The sequence below is a fragment of the Podarcis raffonei genome, chromosome 14 (assembly GCF_027172205.1).
Source record: "Podarcis raffonei isolate rPodRaf1 chromosome 14, rPodRaf1.pri, whole genome shotgun sequence".
Taxonomy (NCBI): Eukaryota; Metazoa; Chordata; class Lepidosauria; order Squamata; family Lacertidae; genus Podarcis; species Podarcis raffonei.
The window spans coordinates 29,681,587-29,696,762 of record NC_070615.1 but is presented as its reverse complement, the minus strand read 5'-3'; the positions used below and the strand labels follow the sequence as shown (position 1 = coordinate 29,696,762).

The window sequence follows — 15,176 nt, the reverse complement described above, 5'->3', positions numbered from 1 at the left end:
CTGAATGACCTTTTATTTAGAGTAAGGTTTTTTTTGTTTTGTTTTTAAACCAACAAAACTCTCAAGGCAGCATTACAATCAATAAGACAAACTAATACAATAAAAATACCAGATGCAATATGAAAAGCAGCCGAGGTAGGACATAAACACAGGAGCAGGGAAAATCAATTCAACTACAATTTCGAAACAAAGATCCCTTGAGGGGCAGGACTTTCAAGTTATGCTTTCAATGTTACCAAGAGAGCTGCATTTCTCCTTCAAATGAGACATATTTCAGAGCTTTATGCCTTTGAAGATTTTCTTATTTATGTTTGAAGAACTGCAGAAGTGGCCTTAGCCAGGGCACCCAACACAAGAGCGTCCTGTGCTGGTCTCGGCTGCTGATAGCTGAGATGGGGAATACCTGTGGCCCTCCAGGTGTTTTTGGACTACAGCTCCCATCATCCTTGATTACTGGCCATGCTGACTGCTGGGAGCTGCAGTCCAACGCCCTCTGGAGGACTTCAATTTTCCCAACCCTGACTTACAGCAGGGGATGGTTGATGGCAGTGCATCTCTCTTCTACAGAAGGCAGTGATAAGTCACCAACTTGGATGGCTTTAAAAGAGGATTGGACAAACCATGGGGAAGAAGGCTAACAATGGCTAATAGACATGATGGCTGTGCTCTGCCTCCATAGTTGGAAGCAGCAATGCTTCTGAATCCCAGTTGCCAGAAGCCACAAGAGACAAGAGGGCTCTTGTGCTTGAATTCTGCTTCTGGGTTTCCCACTGAGGCATCTAGTTGGCTGCTGTGAAAACAGGATGCTGGACTAGATGGGTCTGATTCAGAAGGGTTCTTATTATGTTATGGTACTCATGCCTGCATTGCACCTCTCACACCTGAGTGCCAGCCCTGCTGGTTTTGCCATGAATACCTATGTGCTCCACTCCCCAAAGAAATACTTGAATTTGTGATGAAGCCTGAACCATGCCCCCGGAACATACAATTCCGCTCTCTTGCGAATGACCTACCTGCCACAGCATGAGGGTCAGAGTAGAACTCGTCCAGCTGCGAGGTGGAGCAGTCCAGAGCGGCTTTCAGCTTCTTTAGCTTGGAAGCTCCAGCTGCGATCCGGAACAAGCCCTGTGTCATGATGGAAAAGAGAAATCCTCTTAACGGGGGCAGTTTCTGCACCATGACAAAATGTACTTCAGCACCTGCTAAGGCTGCAACTTACACCAAGCAGCTCGCTCCATCTCAAAGGTGTCAACATTCAGTTCAATTAAATACGCATCACTTTGCTTTGCCAGAACAAAGAGCTGGGTCCAAACCTACAAAATGAATTTCTACAGGGACAAATGTCAGGTTCTACCCTTAGGCAGGAAAAATCAGATGCACAAATATAAGATGGAAGACACCTGGATTGCCAGTAGTACTTGTGAAAAGGATCTAAGGGTCTTAGAGGACCACAAGCTTCCTGTGTGATTCAGTGATTCACTGTGTGATTCAGCTAATAAAAGCTAATGCTATTCTGGGCAGCATCAACAGAAGTATAGTGTCCAGATCAAGGGATGTAATAGTACCACTCTATTCTGCCTTAGTCAGACCACACTTGGAATACTGTGTCCAGTTCTGGTCACCACAATTTAAGAAGAATGTTGACAAGCTGGAACGTGTGCAGAGGAGGGTGACCAAGATGATCAAAGGTCTGGAAACCAAGCCTTATGGCGAACAGTTGAGGGGTATATTTAGCTTGGGAAAGGTAGAGAGTGGCTGAAGCTGCCACTTGCCCAGCCTGGTGCCCTCCAGAAGGCTTTGGACTGCAACTTCCAACATGATGGGAGTTGTAGTTCAAAGCACCTGGAGGGCACTGAGCAACAGTGAGACGGTGGGCACCCTACCTCCTCCTTCATGCCGGTTTCCAGCAACATCATCACACACGCCTCAATTGGGAGGGCAATTTCACGGCCGCTGCGCTTGAGATGCTCTTCCAGGGGAGTCCCAAAAGCTGGCTTCTCACTCCACTTGTCTAGCAAAAAGAGGCACAATTAACAGTCAGCAACACTACTGCAAAGCAGTAAAAGGAGGGAATCTGGAGTAGCAGTGAGCAATGATATGAGCAGCTTCGAACCGTTCACTTGGCAAAGCCCTTTAAATTTTCCTCTGGGAGAGTAGCAAGGATGCCAAGCCTGTGCAAAGTCATTGTAAAAAAAAGAAAAGAAGAAGAACCCTGCCGACAGCCAATGCCCTCAAATATTGCCCATCTCTGTACAACCGGCTGATGCAGTTCTAGATGCTAGGACTCACAATTCAAGCAATCATATTCGCCAAAGACTTGGCTACTGACTCCTGTGCAAAAAAGCCAGGCTTTTCCTGAAGGCCAAATTCACACGGCCTCTTTGGCGAGTGTCATTCATGCTTCGAGATGCTCAGTGCAAGCTCAGAACTGCAAGCTGTTAGCAAAATGAAACCACCACCCACCAGTCTGTGGGGATTTGCAACTGATTGCTTGCTATGAAACTAGGCTTTCCTGTGGGTCTTTGAGAACATATTTCCTTCTGTGTCCCAGAATCCAATTAGCATAGGCCACACTGCTTGGGTCACAAACTGCACCTATGAAATGGTAAGCTGCATGTTCACCGCATTGGTGGGATGTGTAGTGGATGAACATACTATAATGTATACATTGATAGGTATCTTATATGTGAACTGGTGTAAAAAAAAAAATGTGGGAAAGGACATCGTCAGGAGAATCTGCTTACTTAGGCTGTACTAAAAATGTGTCAAGAAGGTTTTGCAGGAAAAATGAAGCCTTGAGCCAAATTGAAAGGAAGTAGACACAGAATTATTCCTGCTAATTCAGGCCTGCTTTCCTTTGAGAATGTGACTTAATTTTGGCACATGTGTAATGCAAAGGCAAGGGAATGCCTCTATATAAGACTGTGTAACTTTTAGTCCTGTGGGCACCACACCTTTATGGGTTCCTCAGCAGCCGCTGTTGTTCTGACCAATTGAAAGCTGTCTTAAACATTGTGACTGAAGCAGTTATTGAAGAAAACCCACTGCAGATCAAAGTATTTTCTCTTCTCACAGGGACCAAGTTTTCCATTGTGCCTCTGCACACTTATTCTCCTCACCCACCCTATTTTGGTTTTTCTATATGGTGTCCACAATTTGAGGTCCTCCTATAGAGTGAAGCTAGAGCAGACTAGCTTGCCACAGGCACAGAAGTGGGTTGCCCTGGTGCAGAAAGGCTCAAGTCAGCCGTATTTTTGCCAGCTGCTTACCTGCCCTGTTCCAAAGGCCAGCAAGATTTGAACACTCAGCCTGTGTCAAGAGCAAATCAGTACACACCTAAACAGGGGTGTGAACTGGCTCCAAGAGGAAGGCATAGTATGACGTCACCTGGCTGACTTTAGACAGGATTTGCTCACAGGATATAAAGGTGCAGAACCTGCCCCTTTAGGCAAACATGAAACCACAATGTTGACAGATTAAATGTTTGGAAGGCTGTTCAATCTGCTCTCCAAGACAGCAGAGGCTGCTATCATTATAGCGATCCAAATTTACCTTTGTCAACATTGCAATACGGAGGAAATAGGTTTTTTGGTTTTTTTAAATGGCTCTTGCATATCGTTTTGCACGAGCCAGCTTCTTTTCTTCCCAATCTGCCAAGGAAAACACTTTTTAACTATTATTTGCTCTTCTAGTTGAAAGATGGAAGAGTTAAGAGCATCAGCAGACTGTTAGTTATGCAGGAAGTGCTAGCAATGAGATGTCTGAGGTCACTCCAAGGCGCTTGATGCTTCTGCCACATTGCCCTGGCACAAGGCACCAGGGTGCACAGAACCACCAGCACCCAACTGGGCACTTCCAAAGCCCCTTTCCTGGGCAGAAGATGAAGTGCATCACCATGGAGAGGAGCAGAGCACAGGCTGTCTTCCGGCTCATCGCCAAATGACATACAGCAGCATTTGGATACGACTGCAAAGGCCGGCCAAAGCAGAATGGCTGACGTATTTCTCTCCTGCTCAAATGTAAATTGCCACCATACTTCTTCAGAAAGTCCAGGAAGACTCCAGTGCAATTCCGTGTATCAGATGGTTGATGGGTTTGCAAAGAGCCACTTAAAGACCACAGGCCCAATCATTGAGCCTCTACTTCTCCCTCTCTCTCTTGCCATTAAGTCCACACTTTGCTCTGATGATGTGAGGAGCTATTAGTATCCCCAGCCAAGATTATTCTGCACTTTGGTGTCAGGCTGCACATGCACACATATGCATTATGATGAGTAGACACAGCAGCCAGGACTGCTGCACTGAGTTATCTGAGGCACAGGACATGCAGGTGCCCTGGGCAGATCTCTCCTCTTCACTGCTGCATGGCTGGGATGCTTGCCATACCGTGGAGTCTCCCATAGGGCAGGGGGTGGGGAAGGATGGGGCATGGTGCCAACAAGCACCTTCAGAACCTGGAACAGCCATGGTTCCTTACTAGCCTCCCATAATGAGCATACAGAATTTACTGCCACAAAAGACAGTGGTGGCCAATAAATAAGATTTAGATCAATTTGGGGAGGCCACATCTATCAAGGGTCATTTAGCCATAGTAGAAGACCCTATGATTTTAGAATGCTGGTTTTAGTTTGCAGAACTCTTTACACATGGCTCTGAATGATTGGCAGCTAGCAAACCACTTGGGCTTTTTAAACAGCAGGACAACTAAGTGCTGCAGTGTGGAGTGGGCTCCTGTTCACCATTTCAGCAAGCCAGTTCACAGCCCTACTCCAGGATACTCCATTTCATTCTTCCTCCCACAAGTGGTTCATCAGCTTTCATTTAACACTGAGTAACGCCCCCAATTGCCCACTGCCTTAAGGATGATTTTCTCCTAAATATTTTTACACTTCTTCAAACTTTGGAATTGTTTCTGCTGATATCTTACCGATAACCTCTCCTGCACTTGGATGGTACTGTGATGGCTACATGAGGACTGTGATTTGCTCCTGTACTATAGAAATGGAGGGAGTGGGAAATTATTGCCATATAGAACCTCCATGTACTCAGGCAGTCTACTTCTGAATTGTAGGCACCGAGGCCACCACCTCAGTGTCCTACTTGTGGGCTTCCTCTGGAAGCACCTGGCTACTGGAAAGAAAGCAAGTAGCAGCTTTGGGGCTGTCTCCAAAGGAAGCCATACTCAAACTAGACCCATTAAACTTAATGGGCACGACTGACTTCGGTCCGTTAATTTCAATGGGTCTACCTACAGTAGAAGAAGAAGAGGAGGAGTTTGGAATTGATATCCCGCTTTATCACTACCCGAAGGAGTCTCAAAGCGGCTAACATTCTCCTTTCCCTTCCTCCCCCACAACAAACACTCTGTGAGGTGAGTGGGGCTGAGAGACTTCAGAGAAGTGTGACTGGCCCAAGGTCACTCAGCAGCTGCATGTGGAGGAGCAGAGACGCGAACCCGGTTCACCAGATTACAAGTCCACCGCTCTTAACCACTACACCATTGTCTGCTCTTGCAAGGCAACTCCTTTGTTCCTCTGACTTAGGATTCATTGACAGGTGGCCTGTAGTGTCTTTTTGAGAACCCTGCAATACCTGTTACGCACCTGTCTCTCCCTGTCACTCTAGGTCAGGCTTAGACAACCTGGCTCCCTCTAAATGTTTTGGACTGCAAGCCCCAACATTCCCAGCACCGTACAATCCTGCTAGGATACATCTGAAAGGATGGAGAAGGCGGCCCTTGCCCTGCTACTCACTCCCCAAAGGCACCTCGCTTGCTTCCAAGTTTCTGAATGGCCTCTTGAAAGCCCAACCCCGAAGGGAGGGCCACAGCTTGTTAGCTTTGAATACAGAGAGTCTCAGGTTCAAATCTTTAGCATCTCAAGGCTGGGAAACACCTCCTCTCTCTGCCTGAGATATTGAAGAGCTGCTGCCACTCAAGAGATAATTCTAGCCTAGGTAGTATCAGGCAGCTTCATGGATTCCTAAATATGGCAATCAAAAAAGCAACAGGTGGCCAGGAGAAGTGGTGGCTCTGGGTGGGCAAGCCAAGGGGTGGATCTGGCAGGCTCATGGCATGGCGCTGCCCCCTGAGGAGTTTCAGACCAAATCCACCATGGTTTGTTAGTGTATTAATAGAGGCTTGGAAGAATGTCAGAAATGCAGCTGCAGAGAGGATGGGGGGCAATTTGGGAAGATGGTGTCATTAAGAAAGGCCCCGTGTCCTTATTCCAGAAAGATGGCATGCCAAAGGGGGAGAATAAAAAAGAAAAAGTCAGAGGAGGAGAGTGCAAAGGTGGCACAGGCAAAAGCAGGAGGCAGAGCACAGGTTTACTTTACCTTGATGGGCCTGGATTTCAGGGAGCACCTTTTCTAAGACTGCTAATGCTTTTCTATGGTAATCTGCTTGTGCTTCTAATAACTGAGAATAGAACCCACATTTTAAAAACAAAAAGTTAGCATTGGATGAACACAACAAGAACAACAGCAACAACAACAACAATAACAACAACACACAGGCAGTCGGATTAAGCTTGTGAAATGCATGTCTGCAGAAAGGAAGAGCTCTCGGAGGAGAGAGAGGTACTCACAGAGACAAAGTAGCGGGCGTAGTCGCCTTCTTTGGAAATGAAGTTATACATGTCCGCTGCAAGTTGATCCTTTCGGGCAGAGGAGGAGGGCAGAACAAGACAAACTGCAAGTCAGCAACAGCAAAGCCCATGGAAGGCACCACATTTCCAAGAAGAAGAGACGAATGCAAAACCCGGGAGCTTAAATTGCCCCCTCCCTGGGCTGCCTGTCCACCAGCCATCATGCCAGAACACCTCCCAATGCACAATCCCATCATGCTGTGCAAATTCTGCACATCAATGGCCCCTCGGTCCATATGCATAGCCACACATCAGGTCAAATATTCCTTGGCCTACCTGCTTTACAGAAACATGATTCTATCCATTATTATAATATTGATATGGCTGCAAACACACACAGACACCAAATTTGACAATACAGTAGGCACTGCGTAGTGCAGGGCCACATTTCCTTCTAGGCAACCTTCTGGGGGCCAAATGCTAGTGATGGGAAGGTCAATAGATGCAAAATTTTGCCTTTGCACAGTAGCCTAGCTTCAAGACCCACCCACCCAAATTAAATATATTTTTTAAAAAGAAGATACTTTAAAATTCAAGCCACATGCAAGTTAGGTAAAACCACACAAGGGGAGGGAAATAAAAGGCTGGTAAAAGGTGTGGAAGGTCCCAAGGGCCAGAGAAGAAGGCTTGGAGGGCCACATCTGGCCCCTGGGCCTGAAGTTTCCCATCCCTGGTACAGCAAAATGTGTGGTGTGAGAGGGTGCCTGGGCATAAGAATATAAGGCAAGCCTGCCAAAGGGGGCCCATGTAGTCTAGCATCCCATTCTCACAGTGGACAATCAGATGCCTGTGGGAAATTGGCAAGCACGATTTGAGCACAAGAGCACTTTCACCCCTCCTGCGGTTCCCAGCAACTGGTATTCTGAAGCATTACTGCCTCCAACCGTGGAAAAGTTCCAGCAGTTGAGCCTCTGCATGGCTCCTTGACCCTGCTGAACGCTAGCAGAACCTCAATAAATTATGCAATGCAAGTAACAGATACAAAGCAGCAGGGTGACACAATAATAAATATAGGAAGAGGTTGCTAATATACGCTAATTTGCCTAATTTATTTTGATCACAGGATTTGGCTTCTCTTAGCACACTTTTGGGCCATGTATGAGGTACACAGAGTTAGCTGTAGAGTAAGGATTTACAGGAAGGAATAGCCATGGTGAGTACTAGTAAATTAGAGGGGTTCCGTGCCCCTAAACTCCCTTCCCCAGTGCAGGATGTGACCCATAGAATCAGTTCTTGAATTATTGGGGTGGCACATACCCACAAGCCCTCCCCCAGAATTTAGCCAAATCATGCCTCCTATTGCCTTCTCAAAACAATAGCTAAGGGGAGCTCGACTTTCCTGGACAGGAGGTTAGTTGTAGAGACAAGCAAGTTTTGGGCTGACAATGTTTTGCACTACATGTCCACTAAGTGGAAGAGAAGGCTGGTAACAGAAGACGTGAGGTAGAAAATACAGCCCAGCAGAAAGGAGACGGGTGGGTACATTTTCTCTGGGGGGAAAACTGGACAATGTCTTTGGAAGCCAGATAAGTTTGTCAGGCCTCCCCTGCAGATCTGTGAATCCAGGTGGGAAAGGAGATATTGGGCAAAGACTCTAGATGCTTTCAAATAAATAAACAGAATAAATAGCCCAAGACTGAATACATGCCATATATTTGAAGTACACACACCAGCAAGAATCCTGAGAACTGTGGTTTGTTATGGGTGCTGGGAATTGTAGCTCTGTAAGGGTTGAACTGCAGTTGCCAGGACTCTTTGTGTGTGTGGTTTAAATGAATGGTATGAATGCAGCCCAGTTCTCCCTGGGGAAGTGTTCCAAGAGTTCTCAACGCACCTTGCATTGCTCGACTTTATTTCCCGCTTCATCCATCTCCTCCTTGAGGGAATCTATCTTAGACGGAAGCCCCTGGAAGTTGGTGGCTGAAGTTTTGTGGGCCTGGTTCCATCTGCACAAGAGAGATCAGAATTATTCTTCTTGCATAAAGAGCACCAGAGAGGGAAAACAATGAGGAGTGATCACAGGTCTCCAATCTACTCCCCCGCTCTCTGCTACACACTTTATGATGCCTGCAGTGTGCCAAGCAGGGTATAGAACATGGGAAGCAGCACAAGCATGGGCACAGGCACAGGCGGGTTCAGAAGCGGGTTCAGAAGCCCAGAATCCTGTTTGGCTAAAGCAGTGTGTTGCATTGTGGAACCAATGGACCAGCCTAAGTCTGCTCCATGTCAAGTTTTCCTCAATCATAGGTCTGCCCTGGCCTGGTTTTTTGCACACTTACTGAAAGAACTCATGGAATAAAACCATGTTCATTCTGTGCAACTGCTACCTGAAAAAATATGATTTTTAAAAATGCATTTTAATTATTTTACCCAATAACTTAAGCGTCCTGCTGGATTAGGCCAGTGGTCTCTCTAGGCCACCATCCTAGAGAGAATAGGACTCACAGTGTCCCACCAGATACCTAGGAGAAGCCTAAAAGAAGGACCTGGGCACAAGAGAATTCTCTCTACTAGCAACTTTCAGCAACTGGCATTCAATGCCAGCCAGGTTGGTGGCCATTGCTGCCTCTTGTGGAAGCCTCTGTCTCCTTTGTCATCCAAAGCCCCAACAGCTTTCCTAGCTGGTATCTTGCTACTAAAGTATTTCAAGCTTTGTTGGTGGTGGCCTTTGTTGGGTTTTCTTTAAATAGCAATGAGCTGCTCATATTCTTTTATGTAGCATCCCCTATTGTCTGCTTGCCTTTCTTTTGCCAAATGCAAAAGCGAATTTCTTTTTCCAATGTGTTTCTGCCTAAAGTATGTGTTCTGCATGCATTTCTTTATGTGAAATGTATATTTTGGGGAGATTGAAACTGCACTGCAAAATTTGGAGAAGTCCATAACTGAACAGAGAGTTGTGTTCTGATCTGCAAGCAAGTTTGGGGATGTGAAATTGGGTTGGCCTGTGGCAAAAAGCAAGCCAAACAGATTAGTCACAAGGCCAACTCATGGCCTGACCTGCGGCCACTAGGATGCAAGAGAACATAAGACGACCCTGCTGGATCAGGGCAATGGTCCATTTAGCCCAGCATCCTGTTCTCACAGTTGTCAACCAGACAGATGCCCCTATGAAAAACCAGCAAGCAGGATTTGAGCACAGGAGCACTCTCCCCACCTGCAGTTTCCAGTGATAACTGGTATTGAGAAGCATTGCTGCCTCCAACTACGGAGGCAGAGCACAGCCATCATGACTAGCAGTCAACAATAGCCTTTCCCTCCACAAATATGTCCAGTCCCCTTTTGAAGCCATCACTACCTCCTGTGAAAGCGAGTTCCACAGTTTATGCCGTGTGAAGGACTTCCTTTTATCTGTCCTGAATCTTCCAATACTGAGCTTCATTGGATGTTCATGAGTTCTAGTGTTACAGTTCCCTGTCTTATGCACCTGCCAACGCACACTCCATTCCACCAGCTATATGTCCTTATGACAAGACAGATAGACACATGGTGTCTGGGGAGCTGGAAGACATCTTGAGCAGCAGAGGAAAGTGAGGAGATAAGGCTAAAATGTCTCTTCCCCAAATGCAGTGGACCAAGATGGAAAGATTTCTGTTGACTGGACGCGGCCTTACGTAGTAGCCAAGTGCTCCTGAGAAGGATGCCCCAAAGCCATGATGGAATCCTGGTATTTCCTGGGCTGAAGTAGGAAGAGGAAAGTGTGTGTGTGTGTGTTTGTATTACCTGGCTCTTGCAGAATCCCAGTCCAGCACCAGTTTTGCAAGCTGCTTCCTCTGTTTTTGAATGTTGGGGATTTCCGTCTGAAAGGGTAAGACGACAGGAAGCTGACAGTTGAGACATTTGTTGTGCAGACAGCTATATTTGTCTTAAGTGCACACAAATTCTTGGCGGGTCTTAACAATTGTGTCATTTTAGGGAGCGGGTCAAGCTTGGGTTATGGACAGCGGCAGAAGCAACTTACCTCTGAGAGGAGGTTCAGTGGCTCTAAAATATCTTTCTCAACCTGCACCTCATGGTGAGAGAGCTCCATTGCTAGCTTATTTTCTGCTTCACCACAAGTCTCCAGCATTTTCCTTAAAACATAGAAGAATACACAGTTGCATTAGATGGGTGGATTCCAAGCATTGGGAGGGAGGAAGGAAAGAGGTAATGAGAGCTCCTTTGATCTCCAGGGCTACTTACAGGAGAGTGATGTAAGGTTTTTGTTTTTACACTTAAAACCAAAGTTTCAGGAGCAAATTCATGAGATCTGTTTTAGCTTGTATTCTTTTTAAAAAATACTGAATTGGTGCATTTGCCTGACATGCATAAAATTAGGTCACTGGTTATATCTGACCAAACGACAAATGACCATGACCAGGTAAAATAAAAGTGATGCAACCCTTACCCCAGCAAAGTTTCATCGCTTAGCTGCAGAGCGCCTTCCTGCATATTCTGAGCAAAAGCAGTGAGAGGAAGCTTTTTCTGTGGAGAGAAAACAAATACTGCTATCGTTGGGGTTAAGGAAATGCCAGGTCCGATGCTACTTTCCTACTGAGTGGGGAGGCTAACCTGATGACTGAGTGTACCATACTTAACAGACAGTGCCAGTCTTCAACAGCTACTAACCCTGATGTCTATCTTCTATCTCTATTGTCAGAAGCAGCATCCTTCTGACTACCAGTTGCTGGAAATGGCAAAAGGGAAGAGTGCTGTTGCACTCAGGCTTCCCACTGGGGCATCTGGGTGGCCCCTGTGAGAACAGGATGCTGGACAAGATGGGCATTTGGGCTTGATCCAGCTACAAGGCTCTTCTTGTGTTCCTAGTCCATCAACTTGTGAGCTGGAGCATCAATTCCAACTCTCTCCAGCAACTGTGAAGATGGAACCTGCAATGGGTGGCAGCATTTTTTCAGATTAACAAATGTGGAGAATCATTTAAGGCCACTCCTCTTTTTACTTGCCTGCAATCAAAAGCCCTTGTTTATAATTCAAAGGGGTTTTTTTTGGCCTTTTGACTGAGAGGGAGTGATTTCAGTTAAAACTTCTATTGGGGAAAAGAGGGACCTGTGGGTGCTTCCTGTATCTGCCTCTCTCAAGATAAGCCCAGATGCTGGGTACAGGAAGCCAATCATGTACAGAGATACTTGTACGGGCTGGTGCACTCTGAGCCTTCACAAACAGCCCCTGTTCCTCAAAGTGTGGCCAGCACCTGCAGTGCTGGAGTCCCCTGACTGCTCCCAGCATGAACTCCACAACTGCCAGCTAAGATAGGGCTCTGGGTGGTGCTGGGTGAGCAATGTCAGAGGAGGAGGCAGTTAGTTCTGTTAAAGAAGTCTAATGTGCAAAATTTCTGTGCAAGGCGGAGGGGAGGGGAACCTCCAGCCTGGAGGCCAAACTTGGCCCACTGGGGTCCCTGTTTGGCCCATGAAGCCAGCTTCCCTGAACTGCATTCACCCACCCACAACTGATGTTATATATTATGTCAGGTGTGCGGTGGGTAATATTTGGCCTGCTGGGGTGGAGATAACAATGTGGTTAGGAACTAACCCCCAAAAATATTACATGCAAAAGTAATGGGGAGTAAGAGCATCATGGCAAGGTCAGGAGAACTTGAGATATTCTGCGAAATTACAGAGGCTTCTGAAAGATGGCTGACTTGCCAGAACAAGAGCCAAGCACCCCTTTTTCTTTCAGATGTTGGGCAGCACATCTGGATGAGCTCTGTGCAGTGCTTAGAAGAGAAAGAGGAGCCCAGTGGAACAGAAGCACTTTGGGAAGGACAGACTTGAGGAGTGAGGAACTTGGAAGTAGGGCTGTGCACCAGCTGGCGAGCCATGGAATCACCCTGTTGGGGTCTGCTTCCCCAGCTTGGGAACTGTGAGCTGCGTACCTCTTCTTCCTGCCCCGACAGCCCCAGATCAATCATGCAGCCCAGCCTGGACCGTTCTCTGGATGTCGCTACCTGATTCAGCCAAAACATGGATCTCCCCGAACTGGCCTGATTCAGCTTGGCCAAATCTGGTGCACAGTTCTCCATGGAAGGGGTTGGCACTTACATGTCTCTTTTCTGCATCTGTTCCAGACTGCCCATGCAAACACATGCCTAGCCTCTTGCAGGAAGTGTGGCATACGGACCTCACGTTGTCGAGACGGCGCTCAATCTAGATGGTGAAGAAATAGGGAAGGGAAACTGCACATGAGGCTCTTTGTACTAGGAAGCCACGTCTAGCAATTGCACCATGAAACCCAACATTTATTTGATCCAGCCTCATTACCTCCTCTCCCAGGTAGAACCCTGGGAACAGAGCACTGTCTGGCCAGACATGCCATAAAGTTTCACTGCCTTGTTTTAAAACTATTAATTGTTAGCTGCCTCAAGCTGGTACTTTTTCCCCAGACAGCACCCTTTCAACCATGGGGCAACTGGCAGGTCTAACATTAAAGGAAATGCCACTGTAGGAAGGCAGGGTTGCTTGCAAGGAGTTGCAAGCATTTGATAAGGAACTGAGATTCCCTCTGTGAAAGAATCTTCGTTCAAATATCTGAGAGTGCAAAGACGTCTGCCAAGTTCTGCTGGGAACCTCCATGCACAACAGCAAAAGGAATGTGGTTTATCTGTGTTTTGATGAGTCATGAGGGTTAAAAGGAGGCCTTCTGGAATGGTTTCTGTTTGAACAAAACCAGCCAAAAAGAAAAAAAAAAGGCAGAACAAGTTTCAACTGTAGAGAGGTATGTAAACAGATAGGAATCCTCTCTGCAGCCTTCTAAAATGCTGCACTTAAAAATATGGGTAGCCTGAACACTTCTCACTCCAACCAGCTGGTGAGGGGCCTGGAGACCAAGACCTATGTGGAAAAATGGAAGGCACTGCTTATAAGTAGTCTGCAGGAGAGGTAGTATGATAACCAGCCACCTTCAAATATTTGAGCAGCTGTCACATAGGTGACGGAGCAATTTCTCTGTATCTGTCTATTTATTTTATTTATTAAACTGGACCAGAACAAACAATTTCACAGTATAAGGAAGACTATTTCAATTACATGTTAGAAAGAACTCCCTGATAGCATGAGCTGTTTTAAGAGTAGAGCCTGGGAAGGTGGCAGGTTCTTCGTTGTTAAAAGTTTTTAAGAAGCAATTAGATGCCCACCTCTGCTGTAGGAGAGGATTTCCTGCATCAGCCAATGACCTTTGAGGGCCCTGCCACTTCTGAGGCTATACAGGTCTGCCTAGTTGCATTTGCTTTTCCAAAACCTGTTACTTGCAAATGATGCCAGGCTAGTGTTTCCCCAAATCTTTTTATATTTGGTAGATTTGTATCCTGCTTTTTGACTGAAATCCCAAAGCAGCTCACAACATGGCATTGGGTGCTAATATGCTGTGGTGGCAGAGTGAAAATCTGGTTGGCTCCCATGAGAACAGGAGGCTGGACTAGAAGGGTCACTGGCCTGATCCAGCAGGCTCTTTTTTTTGTTCTTAAGACCAACTTCTGTGCATTAAAACTTGAGACATGCTTCTGTCCCACCCTCAAAGAGATGCACATGCATTTTCCTAAGCAGCTCCCAGAACAAATGGCAGGCACCTTCCTTGCAACTGTAGGGTAGCCCAGGCAATGTGGATCCTTGAGAGCTCCCCCTTTGTCCAGCCCACCAGGCCTCCTGAATAGGACTCTTTGGGTTCTGTTATTGCTACTGGCTTTGCTTCTTGCATGGATTTTTAAACATTAGAATAACAGAATTGTAGAGTTGGCAGGGAACCCAAGGATCATCCAGTCTAATCCCCTGCAATGCAGGAATCACAGCTGAAGAATCCCTGACAGATGGCCATCCATTATGGTTGGTTAGGATCTGTCTGTCTCGGGACACAATGGAGAAGTGAACCTTTGGGTGTGAATTCAAACTGTTGGAAGGTTACAGCACCTGCTGTGGCTGTAGAGAGACATGATTTGTTGCAGCTGGGGCAGATGAAGGTTTTGCTGATGATGAACTATGGTGTTACTTCTCTCTATGCTACTCCCAGGGGTCATGCATCCTCTGGTCACTGTTATGGATGCACGACTGTCTGTCTTCAGGCGCTGTAGTTGTCTTAAAGGGATTCTCACACAGAGGGCCATCCAACCTCTGCTTTAAAAGCCTCCAAGGTAGTCTGTTCCACTGTCAAACACCTGTTACTGTCAGAAAGTTCTTCCTAATGTTTAGTCGGAATCTCCTTCCTTGTAATTTGAATCCATTGGTTAAGGGCCTCCCCTCTGGGGCAGTAGAAAACAAGCCTCCTCCATCCTCGATGTGACAACTCTTCAGATATTCAAAGATGGCTCCAATATAACTCCTCAGACTCCTCTTCTCCAGGCCAAACATTCCCACCTCCCTCAAATGTTTCTCACAAGGCTTGGCTTCCAGTCCCTTTAATCAGTTTTGATGCCCTACTCTGCACACATTCCACACTAAGGCAGAGAAAAAGATAGTGCTGTTTATGGGTAACAGTGATGCTTCAGAGATCCCACCCCCCCCTTGCCTGTCTGTTGTAGTAGCTGGCATATCCTCCTTCCTCCCTT

At 46.6% G+C, this 15,176-nt stretch overlaps 1 protein-coding gene across 5 annotated transcripts in view; it reads right to left on the bottom strand.

The window, feature by feature from the left end:
- The window catches only part of ARHGAP17 (Rho GTPase activating protein 17), a 61,839-nt gene that overhangs the window by 22,467 nt on the left and 24,196 nt on the right, over positions 1–15,176 (bottom strand). For all 5 annotated transcript variants that reach the window (XM_053365244.1, XM_053365246.1, XM_053365247.1 and 2 more), the window contains exons 3-11: positions 12,682–12,786; positions 11,031–11,107; positions 10,605–10,716; positions 10,367–10,443; positions 8,481–8,592; positions 6,587–6,655; positions 6,336–6,417; positions 1,884–2,011; positions 1,014–1,125 (exon numbers count right to left, since the gene is read on the bottom strand). In XM_053365244.1, the coding sequence (XP_053221219.1) occupies positions 1,014–1,125; positions 1,884–2,011; positions 6,336–6,417; positions 6,587–6,655; positions 8,481–8,592; positions 10,367–10,443; positions 10,605–10,716; positions 11,031–11,107; positions 12,682–12,786 (874 nt within the window). The remainder of the gene's footprint in view (positions 1–1,013; positions 1,126–1,883; positions 2,012–6,335; positions 6,418–6,586; positions 6,656–8,480; positions 8,593–10,366; positions 10,444–10,604; positions 10,717–11,030; positions 11,108–12,681; positions 12,787–15,176) is intronic.